General features: G+C 41.2%; 1 protein-coding gene across 5 annotated transcripts in view; it reads right to left on the minus strand.

Moving 5' to 3' along the window:
• Positions 1-14166, minus strand: part of zeb2.L (zinc finger E-box binding homeobox 2 L homeolog) — a 101748-nt gene extending 87582 nt beyond the window's left edge. For 2 of the 5 annotated variants that reach the window (XM_041577574.1, XM_041577575.1), the window contains exons 1-2: positions 13488-14166; positions 11619-11757 (exon numbers count right to left, since the gene is read on the minus strand). In XM_041577574.1, coding sequence (XP_041433508.1) covers positions 11619-11691 — 73 coding nt within the window. In that variant the 5' untranslated portion in view covers positions 11692-11757; positions 13488-14166. The remainder of the gene's footprint in view (positions 1-11618; positions 11758-13487) is intronic. The other 3 variants (XM_041577578.1, XM_041577576.1, XM_041577579.1) reach the window with 2 other exon arrangements.
• Positions 14167-26110: the final 11944 nt, after the last annotated feature.

Below are 26110 nucleotides of genomic sequence, written 5' to 3' on the forward strand. Positions count from 1 at the left end.
TATACCAATCTTGCCGTTGTTCATGTTTTCAAGAAACAAGCCATAGAGCTAAAGGGAAAGGTTTATCGCCAGGAATTTCAGTTACACCAACATAATAACAATTTGGAAGGGTGGGGGATAAGGTAAAGGTATAAAGCAGCGACTGACAGTTGTAGTTAAATCACTGAGAATAGATAAAGTCCAATGGCTTAGAATCAAGAGGAGATGTAATGCCCTAATATCTGAGTGGCCAAAACTCTATAACCATCCCTCCCTTATATAATGTCTCAATATCTAAGTGGCCAAAACTCATTAACCATTTCTTCCCTATATAATGTCCTAATATCTGAGTAGCCAACACTCTAACTATAATCATTCCTTCCATACATAATTCCTTAAAGTATCACTTACCAAATTCCTTACCTACATAATGTTTAAGTGGCCAAAACTCTATAACCACCCCTTCCCTATATCATGTCCTAATATGAAAGTGGCCAAAACTTTATAACCATCTTTTCTCTTTACCATATTATAATATCTGAATGGCCAAAACTCTATGGCCTTTCAAAGGCTCCAAGCTGTTGATACATTCCTAAATGTGATCATTAACCAGAGGTGTATACCACCATCCCAGCAATACCCAGCAAGCTGTTGAATTAAAGTGTGAGATAAAGTTCTGCAACATCTGCTGTGTCAGTTACATACCAAGCAAGATCACACCAAATAACCCCATATCATCATTAGCCGTATCTAAACAATGACATTTTGACCACCCTTTTTTACATTTGACGAGAAATACATTCTGCTTGATTGTTCATACGAATAACATAACACTTAATTATTGGATGATTTGACAGATGGTATTTCTGCGAACCAGACAGTCAATGCCAGCTTGCTCTATGTTTCTACCCTCGTGGGACATGGAATAGCAGCACTAAGGAATTGGAATATTAGGAGAATTTGCAGTTTTATCTGATCTGGTTCTATTTTAAAGGAAAAACTAAATTAAAAGGGGCTCATTTCACTGGGAGGAACCAAGGGAGTTAAACTGTTACCTGGTTTACTAAGATCTGGTATCTCCATTCCTATACTAAAATCTGGCCTGGTTAGACCTTGAAAAGGGCTAAAATAAAGTCTTTTTATCTGAGGGCCTGACAGTGTACCGTATGTATTGCAAGCAAACAGAGTACGGTATGTATTACAAGCAAACGCTGGTTACATGCTTACATTGTATCTAGTTTGGCATACTATAGCATTAACCAGTTGTATCCTTCTAATATTCTCTATGTAATTTCTGTTTTATTTTTTATACCACACAAGTTTAGTGAGTCATATGACAAAAAAAAAATGATTATATTTAAATAAGGATCCTGTATAACAGACAATGCAATATAAACTTGATGCTCTACAAAACATACTCGAGTAGGTGCTACCAAGCCCCCTGGCATGTAAAGAGTTAGATCGAGGTACTTATCAGAATGACTTGCAACGGGTGGGGGAGTGACTGTATTTATAACTCAACCCGAAAACTGCTGTATCACCTACAAGGGAAGTAAATGTGCTCTGTCAAATCACCAGGAGGCAGTGACAAAAGAGATCTCATGCTTGACACAAGGTGTAGCAACATATCAGACACCTTTAATTCTGTCATGTCTCCAACTCTGTACTTTTCACACTCGGCTGCCTGCTCCCACCCCGACGCCTGCACTCTATAACTAAATAAGGAAATCATTCTCTAAACGAATAAAGCAGCACCTGGCCCTTGTGTTCTAGGTCACCGATAAGCACAGACCCCCCCAAATGTAAAGGCTTCATCTTTTGGGCTATATTTAACTACATAAAGATAACAACACTCTAACCAGATACACATGTGTAGGTTTGGGACTTGTTGTGAATGTGTGTTTCCTATGGGTTAAATGAATGTTGTTCAGTATGTTCAGCCAAGCACTTTGCCGAATAACATGGAAATATATTTTTATACTACTAGAATGGTCAGTACTGTACCTAAGTCTTTGCCCAGATAACCCCTGCAGTGCTAGATTGGTCAATAATGTACCTATAATGTAAAGTCTTTGCTTTCAGCCTTAAATGAGTTTGCGCCATTAACTCCTTATAGGACACAGCACTGGCGTCACTGTGATCTGATTGTAACAACTGTGTGCAAGAAAAAGGCTTCCCTGATGTTTGGGGGAGTCCGTTTACACTAGAGGCTGGAATGGCATCAACTTGTTGCGTCACAGTTGGCTGCTATTGACCTCTATGGCCATGCAGTGAAATCACAGAGCTGGCAGTCTATTTCTGGGCCGGGATGGGCACAGCGTGTATAAGGCTACAACCCTCACCTACTCAGTGTAACAGAAGAGAAATATATCACAGGCGGCTGTTTACAAGTGGAGGCAATAGGCCTAGAGAAGGAGGGGGGCAACAAACTGGTCCACATTTACTATCCAAAAACATTCCAATAATTTAACCCTAGAGTTGCTGATGCTTGAAGAAAAGCTACCCATTTTGTCTTGTGCTAAAAGGCAAAAAAAAAAAAAAAAAAAAAGAAACATGACTGAACAGTGTGGAGCTTTATACGCCGTTCAGTATCTTGTAGGAGGAAACAGAAATTTGTTATTTTGACATGTATGCTGACAGACGGCACTGATTGAAGTTGGTAGTACAGTCTGGAGCCAGTATCTCAGTTGGCCTCTTCCCGCTGGGAAGACCTGATACCCACCGCTCACTAATACATTGCAGACACATCGAGGGTTAGGGTTTTGCCGTCAGAAATGGATGAGGCATTATATTCCCCCCTCATCTCTCTGTGAATGGCTCAGACTGGGAGTCTTGAAAGAAGGCTCAATACAAGCTAGATCTTATCTCTCCAGTGAAAGTGCTTCCCAATCAGGGGTGATCCTGGCCCCTCCGCCGCCTGAGGCAGCAGCAGTTGCTGCTGCCCCCCCTCCCTCGGAAATTCACTCTTAAAGTACCAGGAGCAGCATTTTTGCTGCCCCTGGTACCTAGTGGGGCGCTGCCGCCTGAGGCGACAGCCTCAACTCGCCTCATTGGCGAAGCACCCCTGTTCCCAATTCCCATACACAAAGAGTTAAAGCGCTGGCCATAGCTTTGGAAGGTTAATATCACAGCTGCCTGGTAAAGTATTATCCAAGAACCTCACTTAACAAAAGCCTCCCTTTGCAAGCACTACCCTACACCCCCCTTTCTGACTGTCCAAAGGTGTTTACTGAAGTAAATCTGCCTAAATCCTTCATAGCTTGGGTCATGGGGATAACAGGAAGGGGGAGGGATGAAGGTGTAGGGATAATCTCTTTTTGTACCAAGGTTCCTAAATCTTCTGGGAACAAATAAGAAATCTTTGTCACATGCTCCTTTCCAACGTGTAACATCTCAGCTGCCGCTTACATTGTTCAAGGTAAATTTGAAGGTGTGCGGGGAGTTGGGCGCAGCAGTGCATTATAAAAATAAAGTGATAGCAGTGTTTATGTGCAGTCAGTATAAGAAGCAAAAGTCCTGTATCTGTGCATTTTGTCCATTTTAGAAAAGCAGAAGCTCTTTTAGGGGGGGAGGTTGAGGGTAACAATGTACTTAACCAGTTTGACTTGATTCTGTGCTTGCAGAGGGAAGTTCAACCAAGAGATTGGTGAGCTCATTTCCCAACACAAGTGCAAAACTATGAGCACTTCAGTGCTATTCACTAATTTAATTTGCTCCTGTACAGACTCCTCTCTGAAGCTCTGAAGAATGTTGCTCAGTGCACACAGATGCAACAGAATCCTGGAATTAACACCTGTTCCAGGGTTCCCTTATTGGTTGCACCAACACACACAACTGACATGCTACCAATACATTCCATGCAAAGATCCCATCTAATACTCAAAGCGCAACAGTTCTGCCCTGCTTTATGGCTGAGATTTTAGCTATCTTTATTACAGTGCATTCTGTCTCAGTGGCACAGATGTGCACATCACTGTAGGATATTGACAAATGAGGCACTGATTTAAGAAAGATTAGCAAAGCAAAGGTAGAAGCACCAGTACCATAAGAAAACGTACTATATTTACAAATATATTTAATATATTTTTATATATAAAATGTAATTCAAAAATGAAAGGGCAGTCATTTTCATAGAAAGCGGAGTCATACAGTTCTCGGCCCAAATGATGCTCTGTTATAAAAACAAAAGTAAGACATTTGCTGCAAATTCGGATTATTTTACATATGTCCCATGTATGTGCCATATCAGAGATGCTAAGGCTGTCTCAGGGCACACACCAAGGGAGTGGGGTATATATAAAATACAAAGGATACATTATATCATGTAAGAATGTTTTTTACAATATACAGGAATATTTGTATGGCTAAATATTCCAATATACAGGAAGTACAACTGCATAAGCGGAACATCGCAGAGTTGCCCCATGAAGCCCAGCATTGGAATAGGTTAAGCCCAGCAGCGAGCACTCAACTACTCTGTGACAGGTCTGCCTGAAAGAGTTTAAATAGTCCTCAGTAAGCAGAATGGGTTTATAAATAAACCTCTCATTAAACAGAGGGACCAACCCGGCAGCTGCTGCTTTTAGGGGCTGGGAATCTCTCTCTCTTTTTTTTTTTTTTTTTTTAAGTACAGTTTTTTTAGATGGTTACTTTTTGTGCCTAAAGTTACTCGTGTAAAGGAGTGTATCAAAGCCCACTGCTTCACCCCCAGAGATAACTCTCTCAATTCCGAATCAAAGTGTAAGATTTGAAAGTTTCGGGAGTTGTGTGTATTTTTTATGGCTTCATTTGTAAATAGATATTGCCTAGATAACAAATGTGATTCCCCACAATGCACACCCTAGTACAAATATAGATATGTAAAATTACAACTGGTGTGTAACTCCTGTTTGTCTGTGTGCTTAATGTGTATAGTGAAGCTAAATGGAGAGATGGCGCATGGAGGGTATGGGCTGTGACAGTGGGACAGTGTGTGTAGCAAGGCGAGATGAGTTTACAGAACAAGAAGCAGCTGTGGGGACAGGGCGTATAGAAAAGCACAACGGTGTCAGACAAAGTGGTTGCAACTGTGGGAATGGGTGTTAAGGCAAGATGGCACCAGACAACATAACTGTATGTGTTATAGAAGTGAATTCTTACTGTGGGACAGTGTGTATAATAAGGCAAAAGTGGTTTCAGGGGATGAGGCTGCAGCTCTGGAATAATGTATATAGTAAGACAACATGACAAGCAGTAACAACAGCCTTTAAATCCACCAAACCCTCCAATAGTTTGTGAACTGCAGCTTCCAGCCTCCACTGACAGCTGGGGAATGCTATAATTCAGCAAGCTGCCTTATAAATACAGGGGCCCCACGCAGAGCCCTTGCCCAGGGCCCAGCCATCACTAAAGGGGCATTTATGACTTTACTATTACAACTATATCATCTATAAGAGGTAGGAGGCTTGCATGAGATATCAATGATAATTCCTTCCCATTCACCTGGGCAGCAGAGCTTGCAACCAGTAAACGCTTTCAGCATCAGGAATGAAGGGGGGGGGGAGTTAAAGACACAGAAAGAGAGAGAGGGAAGTGGGTGCTGGCAGGGAGCAGAACCTGATCTGTGACACTTTGTAGCCCTAGTGTTAAAGCAATGCCCATGAATAGTACCAATGTGGTAACACTATCCTCCTGCCAGGGAGCTATATAAGGCTGGTAACTAGGGGAAGCCCAACAAACAGCCACAAACACCTCAGTTATTTTACTCAGCCTCCTCCACCCTTTTGCTTTTTTTTTTTATTTTACCACCCCCCACCCTTTACTCTCTCTTTTTTTTCTCTCTCTCTCCCCCTTTTCATCTTAGCTTTCTGTTGCAGAATGCAAATGTAGCCTGCCGGCGGTGAAAGGGCTGAATTGTGATTAAGAAGGAGAAGAGAACTCTTTTCTTTTGTTCTGCCCCCGAGGGGATGTTTACTGGGAGAGACACAGCGGATCAGATATGAAAGGCATTCAGGTCAGCACTGATGTGAGCGAAAGTGAAATCGCACAGTCTCATACACACACATATATACACACAGTCCAGGCAGCGATAGCGCTGACACTGCGCTCCTGTACATGCCGCAAGCTGCCTGGACTGTGCGCAGGAGAGTGGCGCTGCCTGACCCACGTACCCCAGCTCTGTATTACCGGCTGCCTAAGAAACCAATAACCGCCCCAAACCTCTCCATAAAGCAAAGGCGCTGCTGAAGCAGAATCCAAAACTTGGCACCCCCTGCAAAGTGCCCAATGCTAAATAACCAATCTTTTCCCCTTATTTTACCTATTCCCAAATTCTATAAATGACAGACAGAGCAGCCAACAAAATACACGAATTCCACCATCCGGGTCTGGGGCAACTGCTGCGATTCCCTGCGCAATGAACTGAGAATTCTGTGCGACTTACTTTGCGCAATTGCGCGTATATAACGCTCCAGCATATAAAACCATATTACCCACACCCTCTCAATTCTTTTTAGTCAAACCTGCTGGAGAACTGTCCTGCAGTAACTTCACTAACTACAGTCTCTCAACATCGAAACGATCACTGGCACAGGCACACACACACACGTATATGAATCCATACATACAGATCAGGGGAAGAGGGATGAATGGATTAACCATGTAATCGCAACGAAATAGAATGATACAGTGTATGCTGCATGGATCAGGTTACACTACGGTTGGTTGTACTCTGGGCTCCATCATTAACTCTTTACAAATGCCAGTGGCTTATAGACACTTATATACAAATAATGATGGTGATCATCAATAAGATAGATATAGATAGATAGATAGATAGATAGATAGATAGATAGATAGATAGATAGATAGATAGATAGATAGATAGATGATAGATCTAATCTGAATTTATAAAGTTCCTTTGCTTATAAATAAACATAATTACATATCATCCGCTTTTTTTTTGCTCAAACACAGAAGTTAAGGTTTGTTGCAATCTCTACTTTCAAATCCTCATTTTTTTTTTTTTTTGTTTCCTTAAAAAAAAAAGTGAGCCTGATACACTGAGAATAGGTGTCTGCCTGGGCTATTCAGACAATTGCACCCTTGTGGGAATGCTGCCATGAATGGGGGTAGTGGGTGCCCAGTGCTATTGACGTTATAAACATGTAAATGAAACACATTAGAGCAGACAATCAATTGTCTGACTGCTGCAAACCTGCATTCGTTTTTTTTTTTTTCCCTCTCTTCTTTTTCTTCTTCTGTTTGACAGGCATAAAACTGTGACTACCTCGCAAAGACAGGGTGCAGGGGGGAGAAAAAGGTGGGGGGAGGGTGAAGATTTGGAATAAAAAATGCACCTAAAATAGGAGTAATGTCAAAGAAAAGTGTTGCAAGGAGAATATTCTCTGGCACTTAGGGTGAATGCAGGGCTGTGTCAAATCCTTGCTACCTTGAGGGTCACTGAGCATTTGCCTTTAAACTAGCCCTACTGTGTTACTGGCCTCTTTCTAAATGATTTGCAAAGCTTTGTTGGAGATAACAAAATGACTGAACCCAAAATATTCCACAGAGGTTACAATCAACAAGCTTTCTTTCTTTCTTTCTTTCTTTCTTTCTTTCTTTCTTTCTTTCTTTCTTTCTTTCTTTCTTTCTTTCTTTCTTTCTTTGTTTCTTTCTTTCTTTTTCTTTCAATATTGCTACGAATAAACTGTTATCCTTTTCCTGCCTTAACTGCATTTACATCGTGAATCTTTTAGAACCAAACCAGCGCAAGAAGCTGCAAAGAATTATTTTGTTCATTTTATCAATAAGGTTAAAAAAAAATAACCAGGCAAAAAATCCATTCTAAACACACGCCAAATTATAAAAAAAACAAAAATATATGAAAACAAAATAATGTGAGACCATGAACAACTACTGGAGTATCGTCTTAGCAGGGATCTAGATTCACTCTATTCTCAATATTAAATCCCAAATAGGGGGGCAAATGGGAAATCTGCGAGATTTCGTTAGTAGGGATGAAGCTGTAACTCCAGTTGTGTCTGATACTGAAGACAAAACATCCTAAGACGAGAGAGAGAGAGATCAAAGCTCAGAGATCAATAATACTCGCTATGGCTTGGATGGTTCCCTTCTGTTCCTAATGACATATCTGAATTGTGGTTTTTTTTTTATTATTTCTTTGCCCCTTTCATTTGCCTATAAATACCCGCTCTTGGTATCCCCGTACTAGAATGTAAGCTCTTCTTCCAAACCTCTAATAACGGCAGCTTACAAAATACAATAAAAGTTGTACAAATACAATGAAAATCTGCATAAATAAATCTAAAATTGTATATTTGATTCCATCTAAATAGGCCATTTTTGTTGTAACTAAATCGATTTATATAAACGCTCCCCTCCACTTCTTATTTTTTAAGGGGGAAAAAACGAAATGGCTTGGGGGCTTTTCCTGCAGATCCTGATAAAAGTGCAAAAGACAGTTTGTTTTTTTATCTGGAATGGCTGGGAAAGTGTCCTGCCCAGCTCCACTGCAACAAGCCCCTTCTAATAACGGATTCTGCTAATGATCTAGGGATGGAGGGAGAATCCAGGAAAAATAAAGATTACCCCCCCCTTGGAGAAAACTGTTAGAAAGTTTCAGACAGGAGACTAAATCATCTGACAAATGTGTTGCCCCTACAAGTCTTCCCAAAGTCCCCCTCTGTCTGAATCTTCTGTTCACCTCGATTTCCCATAAACTGCTCTTATATCCTTGTATTAATTGTCACAAAACATTAATTTTCTGTTAATTTCCACAACACTCCTCCTCAATTAGATCTAGCAAAATAACGAAGGACATGCGATCCTCTCATAGGTTACTAACAGCCCCCTAATCTCACAAATAATTCGAATGTGCCCCTAGAATGCACTATTTAATCACAAATTCCATGAATTATACTTTTGATTCTACTTTAAATAATTCCTAAGCTCTACCTATAAATTCTATTTCTTATGGCTACTAAAACAACATGCCATCATTTCATTCCTGTATATAAGGCTGGTCTATTTGATTGCAAAATTATATGGGGGGGGGGGGTGTATTTTAAATATTTTAAAATCACTTTATTAGATTACATTTTTAAATCACTTAATTAAAAATGAAACAAATAATGTTTCTATGAAAGCGAGAGAAGCAGTTTCAAATTCTGTACACAATCATGTTTGTAGAGGTAAGCCCCCCTAACAGTAACAAATGTTTTAAAATAAAAAATCTGTTGAAATTGAGCTGGAATTAAAGAGAATTATTCTAAATGTTGCTACTGATTTCCATGTAGTTATCAGACAGATGCAGGGACAGTGAAACTTACAATGTTAACAAGACTCCATTCATATAATAATAATAATAATAAAACATACATAAGCCATTTGTTGGTGGGGTCACATCTCTTTTAAAAAAAAGTGATTTTCGTGACGGAAAAATTAGACATTTTGGACAAAACCTGTAACTTGATCACAGAGCGAATGTTACACTTTAGACACTAATAATTCTGAGAAGCATGTCATGGACCCACCACAGCAGAATGAAGGACATGTGGGGGTGTAAATAGATCTTTATCCACCCAAGTGTCTCCTAATTTACATCTTCAAATAAAAATGAGATTTATTTTCTATTTTTACCATTCCCTTATTTGCAACCAAAAAAAAAAAAAGTTTAGGCAAGGCAAGGATCTCAACAGAGAAAAATCAATAACCAGCATTTAATAAGGGGATGAAGGGGTGGGGGGGGGAGAGGGATATTATTTGTAATTGTAGCCTCGGCTAAATTACACAGACAGGAATGGGAGGTCTTGTCTACCATGGACCACCTTAAGGAATGACAGACAAGGGATGGGGAAACTGATAGTGTGTCCGAAGTTAAAGTGGCCAGTCTTTGGGAAATTGTATTTTTTTTGTAATGACTAGGATAAAAACAATAAGATCAAAGAGGCCAGCGCAAAGGAAAAGACAGGAAAACCCAAAAAAAAGCAAAATCTATCACTCCACCATATGGCACAACACTCACACGACAACATTGTTGCAAGACAGGGGTAAGGACACACTATGATGAATATGGTTAGAAGACTCCCCATTCTACCAGCTGTATTAATTAGGGGGGTTTAACCCCTTCATTACCAGGGGACAACTCTACACACACACACAACCCACCCCACTTCTGGTGTAATCCCAAATTAAGATCACAGGAGCCATTCATTCATCCCAGTTCTAGTGGCTGAAAGTTTGACTTGAAGAGGGGAGAAGTAGTGCTTAGAACACTGTGGCAATAGGCTGACAAGTGGCCCATTTCCACTGCAGAACCCCCTGACCACAGAGAATATGGCACAGGCAGGGGGGCTGCCATACACTGATACTGAAGCAGAGGAGCACAAATGCTGTCATGGGCTTTGTTTTCCTTCTGAATCAATATAAAAAAGTGAGTCATCTGCTTGTGTTGCTATTGTGAGTTTTGGGGTGGAAACCCCAGATTACTTGGCTGCTCTGTGAAGCAGAACCCCTAGAGCTTCTGTGTATCCCCCTCCTCCTGCCTCAGCTGCTGCTGCTGCTCCTCACATAATGATCAAGGGCTTGGGGAGATGGTGACAAACACCCAACAAACCCATAGGGCTCCGAGCTGATGCCTTCCCAGGCAAAGAAGGGGAACTGCTGGGGGCTGGTGGGGTTACAAGATCATCCTGAGCTCGCTGAGAAGATCAAACTTAACTGGGACTGGGAGCTACTGGGATCTTCAGCCTGTATAACCCAATGGGACTTGAAGAGCCGGGAGGGATTCAGCCTTCATGACCCAGTGGGGCTAGGGGGGGATTCAGCTTGTATATAACTCTATGGGACTGGGGAGAAGGGGACAATTAAGGCTGCTTCACCCTGTGGCGCTTGGGAGAACTGTGTGTGCTTCACCCTGTAGGGCTGGGGAGAAGTGTTTGTGCTTGAGCCTCTGGGGCTGGGGAGAATGTGCCTACAGACTGTCAGACAGGGACTGCTCAGGCTTCATAGCAGTGCTGGGGGCTTCACTCACACGGAGTAGGGAGCTGCCAGGGGCTCCACTTTCATGCTCTAGTGCTGGGGCTGGGGGGCTTTCGCTTCTTTAACCCCTCCAGAGTGGAGTTTACTACAAAAAGCAGGGGAGGGGGTCAGCTTTCTTACCCCTCTATCACTGCTTGGGGCTTTAGGCTGCTCCTTTCTCCACCACCGCCCTCGGGGTCTCAGCAGCGCGACTGCTCAAGGGGGGCTTCAGACTGTTTCCCCTCTCACAGGAGCGGGAGCTGCAATGTAACTAAAGGCGAGGGATGGGAAGAGAAAGAAGCCTGGGAGCCAGCGATGGATGTCACGCCTGGAGCCGACAGGACCGTTATGTGAACACAAGACTTTCAGGAGTCAGAAACTTTCCCCAACCCAAAGCTCTCAGGGTCCCAACGACTCCCCTCCATCTCCCAGCACCGAGGCGCCCCTCTCTAAGTCACAAGGGGAGACGCACAGGGGGAGTCTGACACACACTTTCCTTGGGATCCTCAACTCTCTATCAGCCTGAGCTGCAGCCGCCAATAGCCCCGGAGCTGAAGCGCACCAAAGGGCGTTAGGACGCAAAGGGTGCGCAAAAGAAGGCAAACAGATCGGATTCTTACCGTTTTTCCTCCTCGGATTGGCTTGTTTTCGCCTCTTACACCTGGGGCCATCCGCCATGATCTCTTGCTTCATTGATAAGAGGGGGATCAGATGGCAGTTCGCATGGACTCGGCTCTGTGAATCAGCAGCACGCAGGCTCTAACAACCAAACACAGCAACAATGTGTGGGCATTGGTGGATCCCATTTAAAAAGCAGGGCGCCAAATAATGGCCAAATATTACAGAAAAGCAGCCCCACGTCTCCCTCTTTCTCTCTCTTGTCCCCTGTCACTTAGCTGTTCCTGGGGGCTGCCTTTTATTCCACTTACATGGATATTTGTGTTTGGTAAGTAGATCACAGACACACTTCATTCTTCCCATGGCAATGGGCAGGGGACATCTCCCCAGTAACTCTCCTCAGCCCCCTACATACTAGCTGCACTGGCTACACTAGAGGAGACAGCTCCCTGTTGTCCCCCTAAAAAGATATTTGTCAGTCCATATTCCCAAAGACACCCAACATCATTTACATTGCTGTCCTCCTGTACATAGGAGAGAAGCCTAATAATCTGGGATGTTATTCTGGGATTTGGGGATTTAGTTTTAGGGGTGTAAACTTTTTTTTTTTTTCATGGACCAAAAAAGTTGTATTTTTACATTAGTCACTGTCAAAAATGAGTCTGGGTGGGGGGAGACTTGTTTGAAGGGAGGGCTGATTCTAAACTTGAGAAATAAACCCACCTTTTAGAAGTGATCTGACTTTTTTTTAGGGGGGTTTAGCTGGAAAACGGGGGGCTGCTTTTCCATGCAAACAGTAAAATGATCTCCTACTCCCACTAACATCGCCTTCTGCTGTGTGGGGTGAACCTCCAGTTCTCCCCCATCTCTCTCCTGCTAAGGACAAACATTTCCAAAGTGTCAAATTGAAGATTTACAAATGTAAATTCCAAGGGCTGTGTATAAACATACCCACAACATGACACACACACCAACCCACACAAGGTGTGTACACCACAGCTGTGTGTTAACAGAAATAAACAAACCTAAGCAATATACTAAAACAACATGGAATTAAACCAGCAACACAACACTGGCAAGTACATTTGCACTCCAATTTGCTTTTGATCAAACTTTAGTCTTTTTTGGGGCCGCATTTCTGTTGCATTAAAGAAGCAGCAACAGTGTAAACAGCTCCAATATTCTAAACGACCTAAATATGTAATAATCCCACAGCATGCCATATTTACCCAGGGTTATGTGATCTATTAAGGCGATGCCATTAAATTCAATTAAATTGAACAAAAAAAAAATAAGCTAAAAATTCTGATATTCCCTTCTGGATTTCTGCAGACGAATTAAAACTAAACTTTCACTTCTTTTTTTTTTCTTCCCCCTGTAATCACACGAGCTTAGGTGTTAGGTAACACTTTGCAAAAAAAAAAAAATACCCCCAAGAAAGACAGAAATGAAACTTGCTAAATGAACAGAAAATTTGGGATTGTTTTTCTAGAAACAAAATGCTAAAAAAAAAAAAAAAAAACCCAAAAACAATCCAAACGTTGAGGTTGACGTGCGCAGGTAAAATTGAATTTGTAATAAAAATTAAAATAGAACCTATAGAAAATAATTTAATAGTTTTTGGATTAATAATGGTATTTATGGTAAATGAAAAGCCTGCAGATGCAGGTTGACTTTTACACCTATTTTTGTGTACCTGCAGGATCAGGTAGAAGATCTGAAGTTGAGGTTAAAATCGAATGTAAAGTTTATGGAAGCTTAGGTTTAAGGAGCAGTTCCTTTCGTGGAACCCCGAGCCCCTGAGCCCCTGAGCAGGCAGCTACCTGTATAATTATAGGAATAAAGAAAAAAGAAATAAGTAAAGCTCATACCTTGCAAGTCCTGGGAAATAGTTGGGAGGAGGAATCAAAGGGACAAGAAGCATGGAAGAATGAGAGTAGGTGAGGCTCCTGGAGATACTGTAAAGCCTTATGAGTAGTAGTAGAGGAAGGACCGTTATTCCTGCTGGGCAGGTTAGGAAGAACTGATCTCTTTCTGCCAGTCCAGGAAACACAAACCTGGGGACGGACTGACGTGTTACGCTTCTCCTAATGACATTTTTTGCCTTTTCTCCTCTGGGTTGTATAGAGGAGAGACCCTGACACACACGCCACCTATCTTTCTGAGGAGGGATAATTGAGGCGCACCAAACGTGAGCATCATGTAGAAACGTGATCACCAAGTTTTTCTCTGTGAGAAAGGATCTGGGTTAGATTATACCTTGAAGTCTCAGCAAACGCTTAGTGGAAGAAATGAAATTCCACCCTCCTTTCCATCTCAACCCCCCCGTCTTCTTCTTCTCTCTTGTCTCCCTCCTCCTCCTCCTCCTCACCCCCCTTTCTCTCTCTTTCCCCCCTCCCCAGCCATCAAGCCCTTCCTTGGCATTATTCTCTTCGTCACTAAATCCTACTGGATGCAAAGGGCTGAAAACATTTTACACCCAATCACAGATCCCAGAACCTAAAGGAACTCTAAAGTTCTCAGAAATTCTTGAAGGATCTCTGGTCTCCAGTGAAGATGTCTCCAGCAAGCTGCCTACAAACGGTTCCTCTACCCCTGTCATATCCTCACTATCTCCTGCTGGATTTCTGTCTTCATCCGCTTTATTTCTTTTTATCTGCATTTCATTTTATTTGAATTTTATTATTTTTTTCCCATTAACCAATTTTTTAGATTAGTTATTTAGGTTGACATTTTTGCGCAATTTTATTGTTTTCTGATTTTTATTTCCGGTTATGTCTGAAATGATATTTGCTTGTAAAATGCAGGTGATTGGATAAAAAACAAACTCTCCAGGCTGAGCAGCAGAGCTTACACTTTGTTTCAGGCATTCAGGGCACAGGCGAGTTTATAGGGTGACAGTGAGTTGCTGGTGTTTATTTAATGCTTGCAGAAGGCATATGTCACCGAGCTGACTCCCTATTTGTAATTAAGAGGCTGGATATGCAGATCTGTGATGGGTTTCCTAAAGCATAGAGCTGGCTACAGTGGGGCTAATTAAATCATCAGTCAAAAAGCTTGCAGTGTGACGTTGGCTTGTCCTAATCCAATCAGGTTACGTGAGTACTGGGAGACAGATATTCTCTGCATCTGGAATTCAGCAATTTAGTCAGAACTGAACATTATTAACCAATTCAAACCTGTCTCCCCTGGGAGGGCGCTCGGCTTAAGTGTTTTAACTAATACTTGTCTAGTTCCTGCAATGACCACCCTGCCTGGAATTCCTCCTCCTAGGTGTGTGTCTATGTAGATACATTATTAGACAGATAGATGATAGATAGATAGATGATAGATAGATAGATAGATAGATAGATAGATAGATAGATAGATAGATAGATAGATAGATAAACTAAATAAAGGGTAACTAGTCCTAGAAAACAGCCAGGGACACATTTTCTTTAATATCCTAAATGTACAAATTTGCATTGTTTTGCTCAAACAAAATGTTTTAATTCTGGCAGGTATTTTATTCTGCTTTGGCCACATGACAAAAATGTGCTTGCATATGTGTATTTGCCTGCTTGTCAGTTTATCTTATATCATTATTTTTTTTTTTTATCTGTTATGTATCTATGTCTGTCTATCGCTGTCTTCATAATTTATTTATATTTTATGTTTATTCAGATAGATCAAGACAGAGGTGTATATAGATAAATAGATACATATCTTATTTAACGCTGTTTTACTGGACCTCTCCCTGTAAGAGATGCTTCTCAATTATCTATCTATCTATCTATCTATCTATCTATCTATCTATCTATCTATCTATCTATCTATCTATCTATCTATCTATCTATCATCTATCTATCTATCTATCTATCATCTATCTATCTATCTATCTATCTATCTATCTATCTATCTATCTATCTATCTATCTATCTATCTATCTATCTATCTATCATCTATCTATCAATATCTCTCTCTCTGTATGAATGCTTTTTAGTTCTAGCTTTTTACCTACCTACCTGTATCTATCATCTATCTATGGTCTATATATTAGATATATTTACACACCGGGACATTCTATATTATTTTTATCAAATATCACACGTAACATCAAAGCTCTGCCAAGTGAGACAAATTAAGGACTAGCACACAATGAAATATCTATACACAAATACCAAAAACATTTTTTCCAATTAAAAAAAGCAGAATTTGCAATTTTTATGCTACTGTGTAACTAATTAGACACAAGGAGAGCTGTGTGGGATGGAAGTACTGGTGTGACACAAGCTCACTGAAGCCTGATAGTATATATGGGAAATAAGTGCCCTGGTATCTCTTACACTGCAGAGCCCAGGATTGCCTGATACCTGCCACCATTGCATGCTATTACAGAAGGCAGGTTGGTATGCTGCTGCTGTAGAACCTCTGCAAGTTTTGGGAAACCAAGTCAGATTTCGTTTAACTCACTTTCCAGCATCCATCTTTCCTTAGAGCTGTCTGGCTTTGCCACTTTTGGACCCCCATACAGAGCAGTCCTTCCATATCTTTCCCCTTTTCCTGCCGTTTTGTCTGTGTGTGTATGTATGTGTGATGTGTATGTGTGATGTGTATGTGTTGAAATGTCGCTCCTGTGGTCCCTTTGTAGTACTGTAGTGTGGGAACCTTTTTTAGGTTACTATTAATCTGAACAGATTTTTTTTCTATGGATTCATTACATTAATGCTCAAAGTGAACTTTCCTTATCATCTGTGCAAGGGTTCCACTGGCTGGGGAAATAATGGAAGCAGGGAATATCACTGGTGGGGAGAGGGTTACGAAGGCTGAGGGGGCATTTGAATCCAGTAGGATTCAAAATGAAATAAAGGTTTATTTTTCAGAAAAAAACAAAGTCGTAATTCTGATTTCTTTTTCTCATATTTGTCATTCATGCCTGATTAAAAAAAAGTTCATTCCTTAAAAAAAAGCTGTGTCCCTGTGGCCACAGGTTTGAAAGTTCCTTAAATCTGTGTCTCTCCATTTACACTATGTCCAGTCTCTCGGTTTGTCTGTCTCCACTGTCTGTTTCTCAGTTTCTTTCTATCTATTGCCTGTCTTTGTCAGTTTGTCTGACTGTATCTAAAGTCTCATTTTTATCTTTAAATACAATTATATACAGTCTGTCTCAATGTCTCTACCTCAGTCTTTTTTTTCAACCTGTCACTGTCTCTTTCTATATACAGTATATCTTCATATCTATCATCTATCTATCTATCTATCTATCTATCTATCTATCTATCTATCTGTCTGTCTGTCTGTCTGTCTGTCTGTCTGTCTGTCTGTCTGTCTGTCTGTCTATCATCTATCAATACTTTCAATATCTATCTCTCTGTATGAATGCTTTTTAGTTCTATCTATTTACCTACCTGCCTGTATCTATCATCTATCTATATATTAGATATATTTACACACTGGGACATTCTATATTATTAATGTCAAATGCCACAAGTAACACCAAAGCTCTGCTAAGTGATAGAAATTAAGGACTAGCACACAATGATATATCGATATACAAACAATTAAAAAAAGCAGAATAATAAATCCATGTATTTGTTTATCTTGTCTTTATGTAAAATGTTAAATTATTTACAATCATCCCTGCCCATAGAGCTTACAATCTAACATCTCTATAAGATTCAGGTCCATTTTATCAAGAGATAGTCAACTTACCAGCATCTTTTTGGGCTGCTGGAAGAAACCCACATACACACAGGGGCAACCTACAAACCTCACGTAGCTTTAGCCCTCATCACAACTGAACCTAAAATTAATCCCCTGTGTCAGTGCAGCAGTACCACTATTCAGCTGAGTGGCCCTCTGTAACTACAGTATCTATCTATCTATCTATCTATCTATCTATCTATCTATCTATCTATCTATCTATCTATCTATCTATCTATCATCTATTTAACTTTCCATTACTGTATCACCCCAAAGTTTCTGTTGTGGTAAATGTATTAAGCTGCACGTAAGAATTATGTTACATTATTGGGATAAAGGCTATTTCTATGTTTTTGCCTGTAAACTAGCTATCCTTATTAGCATGGTCTCCTGGCCAAAACAAGCTGAACGATACAAGGAATATGAGACATGTGTGAAATACAATCATATCTGCTAGGGAAACACTCAGAAATAAGCAAGTCAGGGTTGTACAGCCTTGAGACAAATAGGTTAACTACAGACTCCTTGTTCTGCTTGTCCAAATTAATTTGGGACCCAAATTAAAAGGGTTTATATGGCCTTCTGCTTGCAGCCTAAATCTGTGCTGAGCACAAGTTCTGCAAGGAAGAAGGATTCCAGAAACAGAGCTGATCTAATGGAGTGGAGAGGAACTCTATAAACACTAAAAATATTGGTTTGTTTGCTGGTTACTTGTTATGGGAAGTGATCTTCTCAGCTTGTGGTTAAAAAGGCAATTGTCAGCTTTTCCAGTTCCCAAAAACAAACGTGTCCGTAATGGGACGACATGCAAATATACCAGGGGAAGTGCCATCAAATAGAAATAAGATTTTCTGAAGAGAGATACAATGTAACATAGCTTTTGTTATTATTGGATACATTGTATCACAGCTATTGTATTGGTTGCTCATGTTTTTTTCCCATGAACATAACAATCCACTAGATCAGGGATCCCCAACCTTTAGAACCCGTGAGCAACATTCAGAAGTCAAAGGAGTTGGGGAGCAACACTAGCATGAATAATGTTCCTGGGGTGCCAAATAGGGGCTGTGATTGGCCATTTAGTAGCCCCTATGCGGATTGTCAACCCACACTGAGGCTCTGTTTGGCAGTACAACTGGTTTTATACAACCAAAACTTGCCTCCAAGCCTGGAATTCAAAAATAAGCACCTGCTTTGATGCCACTGGGAGCAACATCCAAGGGGTTGGAGAGCAACATGTTGCTCGCGAGCTACTGGTTGGGGATCACTGCACTAGATCAAGGGGGTCCAGCTGGAGGACAACATGACAGATGTGATCCCCCAAGGTATTTTTGTTCTCCCCTGCCTGCTTATGGGCTCCCTACACTTCTGTGTATGCCATTATAATTATGATTTAATATGACCCACAAATATTGTCAGGTAATTGGTCACTATGTGGAAAGAGTTGGGCAATGCTGAACTAAATGTATTTATTTTCAGGTGCCATGGTAGCTTGAAGGAATTGTTCAGTGGGAAATACACCTTGCTGGGTTCTCAGGACATGGGTTTGATTCTAAGTAGGGTCATCACCTTTTTTGGAAAAAATTCCCTATATATTTAGATTTTTTCCCTATTTATAAAACATTGCGGTCAAACATAATTTTTATCAGGCCAGGTGGCAACCCAAACTCTAAGTAGGGCATTATCCAAGTGACTGTCCAAACGTCTTCCAAATCCAGAAACTAGTAGACAGATGATTCCCAATCTAAAGATAGCCATGCACATGGTGATACCAGCTTCCAATTATGCCCCTTCGGTCTGAATCAAGAACTTATTAGCCTGTTTATGGGGCACTTGGGACTGCCTGCCCAACCAATATCCAGCCATAAATTGAGAGAGACAAATGGTCTGAACCTAAATACTATGCAAGATATGGGCATAAACTAAACTCACCAAAATAAGACTCCAAAAAACCTTTCATTATCAAATGATCAAATCCTAAAATCCATTAATGGGATGACAATTAATGGGATCCAAACTGGGCAGGCCCAGTTTGGATCCCATTAATTGTCAGAACAGTCCATTCAGCTCTGCCCTCTTGACTTGTCTTCAGGTCAAGGGTTTTGTGTCTGTCCCTTCTCCTGGTGTTGCAGGGGTGGCTGGGACACAGCAATTAACTGATCAATGTCAGGTACTGATAAGAACTGATAACTGCTGACATGTACTAGTGATATACATATATATGGCACCAGTCTTCACCATACACAAGCCCTGAAACAGCAACCCCATAAGGTCTCCATAGACGCAAAGATTTCTCTTGCCGAATGACCGATTTTAGCAAAGTCCGACGAATCCTTTAAAATTATCGTACGATTAGTGGGATTTGAAAGATCGAACATCTTATGATTTTTTGGCCGACATCTGTCAGGAAATTGATCAGCCAGGTTAAAAAAATCTTTATCGGTCCCAGTGCCATCTATCTATGTTGGCAGGGCAAAGCAGGCAGCACCTATGAGCATGCACTCACAGACACAATAAAAAGACCACACATGTCCAGAAACACGCAGATGTGCATATATAGATACAACTAGACATAGCATAGAAACTAGGGCCCATGCTTTTTATAGAAACCCATTAATATATAAATATGTATAAATGTTTTATGCATTAGTAATAACTCCCCCATACACACATGCTGCTGAGCCCCTTACCAGATACTGGGTCTGCTTTATCTATTTTCCATTGATCCCTGCTGTGAACACAAATACAAAAAAACATCACAAAGGACTCTCTGCAGTGAAATAGTTGTTCCTGTGTTACTGTCCCATGATGCTCGGCAGGACCCACACACCCTGTCCTTTATAGCTTATAATACTACATGCCAAGATGGGAACATATCTAGTTAAACTGTTATTTTTTTTAATACTAATAGTAATAATAATTATAATAATAATAATAATAATAATAATAAAACATGCTTGAGAAATCATAATCATTTTTCTCTTATTTAAACCAGAGTTCCCTGTTTTAGAAGGTACTAGGGCTGGTCAGTGTTAGGGGGGGAGGTGGGGCGGCATTATGACCCTTTGCAGATATTAACCCTATCTAGTTTTCCCTAGTGTTGCCTGCTCTCACCTTGGCTGTCTATCTAAATCCTAACACCAGCGGTAAATAAAAGAGATGCTATTAGAGTAAATCAATATGGCATCTCCCTTCCACATGTAACAATTAGTAAAGTTAAGGGCTATTCCACACGGGGAGATAGCCTTGCGTTTGCGGTCGCGGCGACAAAGCGCCGCGCCAGTCGCCGCGACCGGCGCAGGCGACAGTTTTGTATGGGCGCCTATGTAAAAACGCCTGTGCTAACCACACGAGGCGATGCGCTTTTCAACAGTCGCCTGAAAATGCCTCGCCAGGCTTTTTCAGGCGACTGTTGAAAAGCGCATCGCCTCGTGTGGTTAGCACAGGCGTTTTTACATAGGCGCCCATACAAAACTGTCGCCTGCGCCGGTCGCGGCGACTGGCGCGGCGCTTTGTCGCCGCGACCGCAAACGCAGGGCTATCTCCCCGTGTGGACTAGCCCTAAGGAATCTTCTATGTATTCAGTATGATTTGATCCATACATTACTATCCATTTAACTAAAAATAAGGGTTAAGTTTGCCATACACACACCAGTTTACACCTTTTTTATTCCATTGCTGACTGCCTTCATTTACTCCGTTTTTTAGATGTCAGAGCTTTATAAATATGTTGGCTTCTGTCAGGGAAACTGAGAAAAGGTGAGTCCTTGAGATTTCTGCAGTTCTTACTCAGCAGCTTGTGCAACTAGTTTCTCTTCCTATTACAGACACAAGCACTCACTTCAGGAACACAGTCAGTCTGAACTTTCCTAATGTGCAAATAATTTGTTTTATATTTGTGGCAGACAAACTGTTGCAGGTATATAGTGGCAATGGACGGCTTAAGAGGCCATGGTTGGGGGCAAATGAATGCACTGTCAAGTCTGTTCTATGTAACTAGCAGGGCCCAACCCCAGAGGCCCCAGAAGGACAGAGGACTAATAACCTGTGATGAGGACCCCATTAACTAAGTATTATTAATATTGGGCCCCATATTTTCTTCTGACAGCACTGTCTCAGGTTTTGTGACAATTCAGTATTAGTTAAGGCTGTACTGTTTCTTATACAATCAAGGTGAGAGAAGAAGTCCCTGGAAAAGGATGGGCCCCATTTTAGTGGTGGTGAGGGGAATATAATGATAGCCTCAGCAGCTGTTAAACTACAACTCTCAGCACTCCTCATACCCAACGTTTTTTTGAACTCTCCCTATGCTGCTGCTCCTTCCGCTGACACCATCTTGTTTTATAATACACACTATCCTTTAATTTAATCCTCTCCCCAAATGCAAGCTTGCCTTACTATTAGGGATACACTGAATCCTGGATTCGGTTTGGGCTTCTACTGAATCCAAGCCCTTTTCAACAGGACTCGGATTTGGCCAAATTGAAGCCTAACCAAACCAAATCTGAACCCTTAAAATCAAATCACATTATGTAACATTATTTAGGGCATCCATTAATTGCTTTCTTTCCCCCTTGTGTATCCTTTTGGATATGCAAATTAAGGTTCAGATTTTGTCTGAGATTCGGCTGAATCTCTCTGGAAAGATTTGGGGTCCGACTGAATCCAGAAAAAGGGATTTGGTGCATCGCTACTTGGTATACACATAAACTAGCAGATGCCATCTTGCCTTCCTAAACACACAATCCCACAGCTGCAATTGATTCCCCTGATACATTCTTTTCTTATCATACATACTATATTGCAGTTTGAGCCACTAACTTATGTGATGTCATCTTACCTTTCTATACAAAAAGGCAAAAATGGGGCACAAGTGGAGTATTCTGGTACCTTCCACCCAGTACACAAAAAAATATCTGGTTCCACTTATAATCAAAAGTGAAGGTTCATTTTGTAAAGCTCAGCCACTTTTTCTCCTACACGCTTGTCTTTTGCTGGGCATACAGATTTGGACAAGGACACCAGACACTCATATCTCTGCCTGATTTGGCCACCCATGCACTAGACCAAATTGGGCTGATCTATGTAGATGGGAATTATTGGGAACCTATTCATTTTAACTAACAGGACCACATCAACATATCGATGCAGTCCCTGTTCATGGTAATTTCAAACTTACCTGATTTTCATCCAGATATCTATTGATCTGGCCCCATACGCGGGACAATAAGATGTTGATTAGGTCCAGGCAGCTTTTATTAGCCAATGGCTGGCCAGCTTTTATAGTCCCACAGTTACAGCCACTTTCCTAATACCATCTCACCTTACTTTACACACAATCCCATGGTACCAATACTTTACCCATTGGGAATGAATCATTCTGTAACAATCATTCTGTGCTCATGCCTTTCACAAATTAAAATTAAAAACTTATAACAAGACCATGCTAACAACACCTGAACATTACCGTACATACAGTACCTCCGATCAGTAGAAAATGTTGCTGAACTTGATTGTAAGTACTCACACTAACTTCCCATACACACACATGCAGAGAAAAAGCTATTATCTCCCAGAATTATTAATGGATATTTTTTTATGATGAATAATTAATCTTTTGCATAATTTCTCTATCTGTGATCTGAACATCTATTTGCATATTTAATGGCTTATGACTTTAGTGCCATCCTCCTGGGAAACAAAGAGAAAGTAAATAATATTTGCCAAACTTTTCCTAAGTTGCAGGCAGATAAGTGAATATTTACTCATTACGGTGCCCGAGGCAAGGCCTTCTACTTCTATACGCACTGCAGCTGTATATAGTGTTGTTCTATACTAGAGCTATCCATGGTCATGGTGGGGCCTAGGGCCAGGGCCGGATTTACATAGTGGGCGCCCCTAGGCCCACTGCCATTCGTCGCCCCTGTCCCCTCCCCTTTATTGTGCAAATTTTCATCATCAATGGTGATTGGCTCATGTTAAATTTAAAAAATTATTGTATCTCCAGCGCATCCCCAGTGTTTTTGAACCAATGTGGGTGTGGTTGGGCATCATGCCGCCCCCCTAAAATCCTGCTGCCCTAGGCACAAATCCGGGCCTGCCTAGGGCAAATATCATGTGTGGGGCTCTATTATTTTTAATAATATTTTTGACCTATAACTCTCCAGCTATTGCTATAGCTCAACTCCCAGCATCTTGCAGTCCCGGCCCCCAAAAGAGATAAATCTGTGTAGTGCAAAGATTTTGTTTTAAATTTGCCTTCTACTTGTGATTGCTGCTCTGCATGGGCGGTTCCTTCTGCTTGCAACACCCCTAAAGATACCAATTCTAAAATGTTATATTGACCTTTAAACAAAATTCTGATAACATACAACTATCCCCAGGATACCAGTGTAAAATGTGTGTTATAAATCCCCGAGTAAGTCACGTTGTGCCTTATCACCTGTAGGAGAGTTCAGCCTTCCTGAGTTAATCACCTGGGAGAAGGTATACCATGTGACTCGATTTATTATATAACTTGAGACAATAAAAGGTTAAAGCTGGCCATAGACTCAAAGATTGATCATACGAATCGAGTATTCATAAGATTTTCGGACCGTGTGTGGAGAGTCCTGACATTTTTCGTCAGGCGGAGATCGGTCTTTTGGTCGATCAGGCAGGTTAAAAGATTTCTATCGGCTGCCGATAATATCTCTGCGTGTATTGCCGATCGTACGATTTTCAGAGGGAGACTGACACTAGTTTTTGTCAGACATAACTTTCGTACGATTGCTGTCAGGGGCAGAACATCGGCTGATCTGTTCTTTTGTACTTTATTTGATCTGAATGGTTAGTGGCAGGTCGGAAGATGGGGAAGTCCGATCATTCGAGGATTCGAATGATCGGATCTTTGCATCTATGGCCAGCTTTATTGAAGAGGCAGATTTTATCAGCCCATGTCCAGCATGAGTCAGCAATTTATTAGACCAGTGATCCCCATCCAGTGACTCATGTGACATGTTGATCACCAACACCTTGCATGTTGCTCCCAGTGGCCTCAAAGCTGGTGCCTATTTTTGAATGTCTGGCTTGGTGGCAAGTTTTGGTTGCATAAAAACCAGGTTTATATAGGGACTGCCAAATAACAAATCACAGCCCATAATTGGCACCCCCAGGATTTTTTTTTGCATGCTTGTATTGCTGTCCACATTTTTATTACATTTGAATGTTGCTCACAGGAAAGCCTGCCAGATGCATCCATCCATCTGGTTGTGAGGCTTGATGTGCACAAAGTACAAGGGTTGTTTATGAACACAGCAACAAGTGCAGCCACTCTTAAATGAGCACAAATATTGCTCTTATTGACACAACTTGTTAAAGTTACTTGTGTCCATTCCATACATGCTTCTTGCATTTCTGTGCGGTTGTAGTTTCGCACCATGGACTCCATCCTGCCTCTGCTGCTGAATCATGTGGAAGTGTACCTACTGATGCCGGGGAACTCTAGAACTACCACTGAACTGATTCCAGGGTACCCACAGCACAAATCATCATTGGGTATAGCAGACTTGCTTCATTCACTAATGCCGTTTAAATGACGTGCACATTTAATCGGCAAATGCTGAATTCCACACTCTGATAATGTTAGGCACAGTTTGCACACACAACTGCATTATTTGACACACTGGGCACAATTGTGACAGCCATAAACTTAGGTCCAGGACCATGCAAATAGTTTGTATGTTCTCTCCATGGGGTAGATATTTCATAGAGTGAAGTTAGAGATCTCCACAGTCCACAGAGTGAAATACCGCCTCTCTTCATTCATTTCTATGGGATTTTTAAAGGCGTATTTATCAAGTGAAAGTTCACCATTTGATAAATACGTCTTTAAAGATCCCATAGAAATGAATGGAGAGAGACAGTATTTCACTCTGTGGACTGTGGCGATCTCTAACTTCACTCTTTGATAAATCTACCCCCATGTCTGCATGGGTTTCCTCTGGGTACTTCATTTTTCTCCCACACTCTAAAACATACAGACAGGTTGGTCTCTGATAAAACTGACCCAAATGTGTGATAGGGACCTTAGATTGTAAGCTCCACTGGGTCAGGAACTGATGCATAATCTCAGTAAGATGATACAGAATATGTCAGTTCAATAGAAATAGCAAAGTAGAATATGAATACATTTTGTCCTTTTGGATGAACCATTACAACATTTTCTCAGCAGCAAATAAATAAATAAATAAATAAAAGGACCCATGGTGTGAGTTTTGTAGCCTGGAATGAAAGAGACCTGTTATCTGCAGAGTTATGTAATACTGTCATGTGGATCTAGATCTCAGGGAGAATGAGCGGAAGCCAGCACAACCACGCTCCATCCGTGACTAGGGATGTAGCGAACTGTTCGCCGGCGAACTAGTTCGCGCGAACTTCGACTGTTCGCGTCCGCCGCAAGTTCGCGAACGTCGCGCGACGTTCGCCAATAGGCGTTCGCGTCAAAATCGGTCGCCCATTCGACCATTCGATCGCTAAAATCGAACGATTTTCGTTCGATTCGAACGAAAATCGTTCGATCGAACGATTAAAATCCTTCGATCGTTCGAATCGAACGATTTTCGGATGATCGAAGTTCGCGAACAGTTCGCGAACAGTTCGCAAATTTTGCCGGTGTTCGCGAACGGCGTTCGCGAACACATCGGCGGCGGTTCGCTACATCCCTATCCGTGACTCCCAACCTTGTGACTGTTTTGTAGCTTTGCACACAAATAAGACCTTAAGGGGATGCTGATGAGACTGTGACAAAAAAAATCAACAAATCAATTGCCCC

The sequence above is a fragment of the Xenopus laevis genome, chromosome 9_10L (assembly GCF_017654675.1).
Source record: "Xenopus laevis strain J_2021 chromosome 9_10L, Xenopus_laevis_v10.1, whole genome shotgun sequence".
NCBI lineage: Eukaryota > Metazoa > Chordata > Amphibia > Anura > Pipidae > Xenopus > Xenopus laevis.